Consider the following 5,107-nt stretch of genomic DNA (forward strand, 5'->3'; position numbering starts at 1 on the left):
TGAAAATGTCAGCCATGTGTTACTTGAAAATTCTAATGCATTTATTTAATTTACTGCTAGGAGTAAGTGGCATCTATGAATAAATGATTTGTTTGAGAACAATCATGGCCAAGGTGATCCCTGGTGAACTTGTGTGTATCCTTCAATACAACACATCTGATGAAATTATTGATAATGTTTTGGACTTCATTCTTGAGGAAGTGTGTGACTTTAGAGTCACTGCCAAAACGTATAGACTTGCATGCTTAACATTGGTTAGTCACTATGAAGTATAACCACGATGTGATGTGGACCTTGCGAAAGTGTTGAGACACTCAATAATTGTCATAAAATATGGCATCCATCTTTACGGATGGACCTCGACACTATAATTAGAAGTAGTGACATAGGCTCCATTGCCATATATTTGACCAATGTAATAGAAGGTAATCATACGTATATGAAATATTTCCCTAGTTTCTTATTACATATTCAGGGCAAAGTGTGCAAGAACAATGTTTACTATGAGAGTAAAATATTTTAGTGAGCAACAACAATAAATGCTTCGGAGGAGCAAATACTAGTACGGTTGATGCCTTATAGCCATATGTTACCTCTGTGGGTAAACCAGAGATAATTAATTTACCTACAGTAAATTTAAGACCATCATGGTTGATGTTGTAATGAATTTAGTAAAATTAATGGGTATTTCAAGAAGTTATCTTTAAACCATTAATGTGAATCTCAAATTGCTAAATATGACACCTTGAAGATAATCTCCAAAATGGAGTAGATCTCGCACCACTAGGGAGTATAATCTGATGAAGTCAGTGTTGGAAATATGCCCTAGAGGCAATAATAAATTAGTTATTATTATATTTCTCAGTTCATGATAATAGTTTATTATCCATGCTATAATTGTATTGATTGGAAACACAATACTTGTGTGGATACATAGACAAAACACTGTCCCTAGTAAGCCTCTAGTTGACTAGCTCGTTGATCAAAGATGGTCAATGTTTCCTGGCCATGGGCAAGTGTTGTCACTTGATAACGGGATCACATCATTAGGAGAATCATGTGATGGACTAGACCCAAACTAATAGACGTAGCATGTTGATCGTGTCATTTTGTTGCTACTGTTTTCTGCGTGTCAAGTATTTGTTCCTATGACCATGAGATCATATAACTTACTAACACCGGAGGAATACTTTGTGTGTATCAAACGTCGCAACGTAACTGGGTGACTATAAAGATGCTCTACAGGTATCTCCGAAGGTGTTCGTTGAGTTAGTATGGATCGAGACTGGGATTTGTCACTCCGTATGACGGAGAGGTATCTCGGGGCCCACTCGGTAATACAACATCACACACAAGCCTTGCAAGCAATCTGACTTAGTGTAAGTTGCGGGATCTTGTATTACGGAACGAGTAAAGAGACTTTCCGGTAAACGAGATTGAAATAGGTATGCGGATACTGACGATCGAATCTCGGGCAAGTAACATACCGAAGGACAAAGGGAATGACATACGGGATTATATGAATCCTTGGCACTGAGGTTCAAACGATAAGATCTTCGTAGAATATGTAGGATCCAATATGGGCATCCAGGTCCCGCTATTGGATATTGACCGAGGAGTCTCTCGGGTCATGTCTACATAGTTCTCGAACCCGCAGGGTCTGCACACTTAAGGTTCGACGTTGTTTTATGCGTATTTGAGTTATATGGTTGGTTACCGAATGTTGTTCGGAGTCCCGGATGAGATCCAGGACGTCACGAGGAGCTCCGGAATGGTCCGGAGGTAAAGATTGATATATAGGAAGTCCTGTTTTGGTCACCGAAAAAGTTTCGGGCTCATCGGTAGTGTACCGGGAGTGCCGGGAGGGGTGCCGGGGACCATCGGGAGGGGTGTCACGCCCCAAGGGGTCTCATGGGCTATGGGAAGAGATAAACCAGCCCCTAGTGGGCTGAAATAAGTTCCCACTAAGGCCCATAAGGTTTGAGAAGGAAAAAACACAAGGTGGAAAGAGTTTCCAAGTGGGAAGGTGGAATCCTACTCCAAGTAGGATTGGAGTAGGACTCCTCCACCTCCAATTTCGGCCAAACCTTGAGGGTTTGAGGCTGCCTCTTCCCTCCCCCTCCCTCCTATATATACTGAGGTATTAGGGCTGATTTGAGACAACTTTTGCCACGGCAGCCCGACCACATATCTCCACGGTTTTACCTCTAGATCGCGTTTCTACGGAGCTCGGGCGGAGCCCTGCCGAGACAGATCATCACCAACCTCCGGAGCGCTGTCACGCTGCCGGAGAACTCTTCTACCTCTCCGTCTCTCTTGCTGGATCAAGAAGGCCGAGATCATCGTCGAGCTGTACGTGTGCTGAACGCGGAGGTGCCGTCCGTTCGGTACTAGATCGTGGGACTGATCGCGGGACGGTTCGCGGGGCGGATCGAGGGACGTGAGGACGTTCCACTACATCAACCGCGTTCACTAACGCTTCTGCTGTACGGTCTACAAGGGTACGTAGATCACACATCCCCTCTCGTAGATGGACATCACCATGATAGGTCTTCGTGCGCGTAGGAAAATTTTTGTTTCCCATGCGACGTTCCCCGACAGTCAGTAGACTCACTCGTAATGTCTTGTGCCATGACTTAGTAAATTGTGTGGAAGAGCACTTTGTAAAACAATCATAATGTCGAAACGACAAAATGTAGGCATTATCAATAGGGGTGATAATCTGCAAAGCAGTAGATCTACACACTATTGTGATCCCAAAACATCAATTTGGAAAACAACACTTAGAATTTTGCATATCAATTCTTGCTTGTATCAAGCCAAAGGCTCAATTAATATGAATTGATTTTTATTTGCAAGAAAATAAAAATCTCAGTTGCAAATCTCAGTTGAAAATTAAATGAGATGATTTTATATCAAGTTGCAAGATAATTCAGCAAAATGAATTAATATTTTGCGAGAAAAAAAAATTATTCTCAATCGCAATGAGATTGTTTTGCGAGATTTTTTTTTTCAATCGCAAATCAATATTGTTATGCGAGAAAATTTAATTTCAATCGCAAAACAACATCATTGTACTATAAGATATGTTATAGGGATTGCTAAAAAGCAAACGCATTGAACATGCCGCATATTTTCTTTCTGGAGTGTTAAAACTCAACAGAAAAGAAACTGAAAATGCAAAATTTCAAAGAGCGAGATGGCTCGATTGTAAAATAAAGTCAAGCGTATAGCTAAACTGCAAAGATTCGCAAGCTTAAGGATCGAATCAGAATTTTGGACCGATTTAGCATTAAAATAAAGTCGAAGGACTAAATAGAGGAACGACTGAAAGGATAAGATGCCCTTTCTTCCTCCTGTGGCCATCATGTAACCGTCGCATGCGAGCGCGACTGGGCGGCTGCGGCCGTGGCGCAGCCGGGCACGTGCGGCGGCCGGGCACGGGCGACGGCCGGGCGGCGCGGGGCCATCCACGGTCTGAAGCGGCAACGCGTGGATGAGCCGGGCAGCCCGTCTTCCTCCTGTGTACAAGAACCACCATGGAGGCCGGAGTTGGATGCCACGACCGTTGGGGAGCCCGAACGTTGTCGGGTGCTGGCGCAGTGCACTGACTCGATTCAGTTATCCAGTCCGTATTGACTTCCAATTGTATGATGTCGTTTGCCTGATTAAGGATGTTATTTACAACTTCATGGTTGTCTCATTGATTCCCGTCGTTTGACTTCATGGTTCGCCTGATTCAGGATGCTATTTACAATTTCAGGATTACTCTTCACATGTGCGGAGAAAATCGCTGGGACGGGCGTTGTCGGCATAGACGGAGCCGGTGCGCGGATGGGCGGCCACGGGCGTCATGGCTACGGGCACGACGGGCGGCCACTGGCAGGGCGCTGGGCACTGGGCGCGCCCGCGTGAGGGGCGGCACGGCCGGACGGCCACGAACGCCACGGTCCTGCGCGACCAAGGTCAGACGCGGCCACGGACAGGCTCGGGAGACAAGGCCACGGCGCCGGCACGGACTGCCGCAGTCACGACCAGACCAGCAGCCGGAGCGGCTGCTCGACAACGAGCGCCGGGGCACAATGAAGGCGACGCTGAAGCGTCTATTCTTCTCGAGCCGCTGAGGGCTTTCCTGCCGAAACCAGGAGCGGGGCCGTCGGGGACCGCGTGAGTCGTCGAGGAGGTGTGCGTGCCAGAGCGCCGTGAGCGATCTCTCTTCTTTGGCCTAATTGCTCTTTGTTAGGCAAAGTGCTGATAACATGTTAGAGTAAAACGAGATTGAATGAAAGTAATGGACGATCAGTCGTGATTTCTATTGATTCTCAAGTTTATATACATCTGGAAGAGGTGCGAAGAAGAGGTGCGTGTTCGGAGGCATCCCTCCGGAACAGGTGCCTGTTGGCAATAGGGAGATATAATAGACATGACTTTTCGGGGTTGGACACCCTTTCCTAATTAATTTCTAACATTACTTATGCACAGACTGGATATATTGTTTATTATGTTTGTATCCTTTTGATGTTTCATTTAAGCTAATAAAATTCATCATTTATTGAAAAAAGATTTATATATGATTTTATTGGATGCTTAAACTAAAAGCAACTCCAGCGGGGCGACCCATTTCGTCCGCTGACGTCCGTTTGGGTCGGCGCGGACACAAAAGTCGGTCCAACGGGCCGACCCAAACGGACGAGCGTCCGTTTGGCATCCGCCTGCCGACCCATTCCCAGTCCATTTTTGAGCCGGATTTGCGTTAGCGCAGACACGAGACGGACGCGCGCGCGCTCGCATTCTCCTCCCCCGGACCCACTTGTCGGTGGCATCCTCCACCATTTTCCCCAAAAACCCTCCCGCCCCACCCCCGCCATGGACGACGACCTCGATGCCGCCACCGGCCTCGCCTCCCTCGCCTCGTCCGGCATGACGACTGCCCCCTGTGGCAAAGGCAAGCGCAAGACCGCCGCCGTGCCCAACCCGAAGAATACGCTGACGCCCGAACATCACATAAGAGAGTCGGCCAAGAGGAAGGCTCGCAGGCACACGACAGACGCGAGGGATGAAGCCATCGCAGCGGCCGCTGTCGTCGCCCCCCGTGTAGCAAGAGGTC

At 47.2% G+C, this 5,107-nt stretch overlaps 1 protein-coding gene across 1 annotated transcript; it reads left to right on the plus strand.

Annotated features, from left to right (window-relative positions):
• The first annotated feature begins 3,369 nt into the window (after nt 1-3,369).
• LOC123402195 lies at nt 3,370-4,319 on the plus strand. Its single transcript, XM_045096074.1, has 2 exons — nt 3,370-3,648; nt 3,764-4,319. The coding sequence occupies exons 1-2, from the start codon at nt 3,497-3,499 to the stop codon at nt 4,122-4,124; spliced, it is 513 nt and encodes a 170-aa protein (XP_044952009.1). The 5' UTR covers nt 3,370-3,496; the 3' UTR covers nt 4,125-4,319.
• Nucleotides 4,320-5,107: the final 788 nt, after the last annotated feature.

This window comes from Hordeum vulgare, chromosome 6H (assembly GCF_904849725.1).
Source record: "Hordeum vulgare subsp. vulgare chromosome 6H, MorexV3_pseudomolecules_assembly, whole genome shotgun sequence".
In the NCBI taxonomy this organism is placed as follows: Eukaryota; Viridiplantae; Streptophyta; class Magnoliopsida; order Poales; family Poaceae; genus Hordeum; species Hordeum vulgare.

Bases quoted from the DNA above. Each gene is read 5' to 3' on its own strand.
- LOC123402195 (XM_045096074.1), top strand. From the start codon at position 3,497: ATGAGCCGGGCAGCCCGTCTTCCTCCTGTGTACAAGAACCACCATGGA. The intron at 3,649-3,763 runs GTATGATGTCGT...TTACAATTTCAG, and splicing joins GTCCGTATTGACTTCCAATT to GATTACTCTTCACATGTGCG.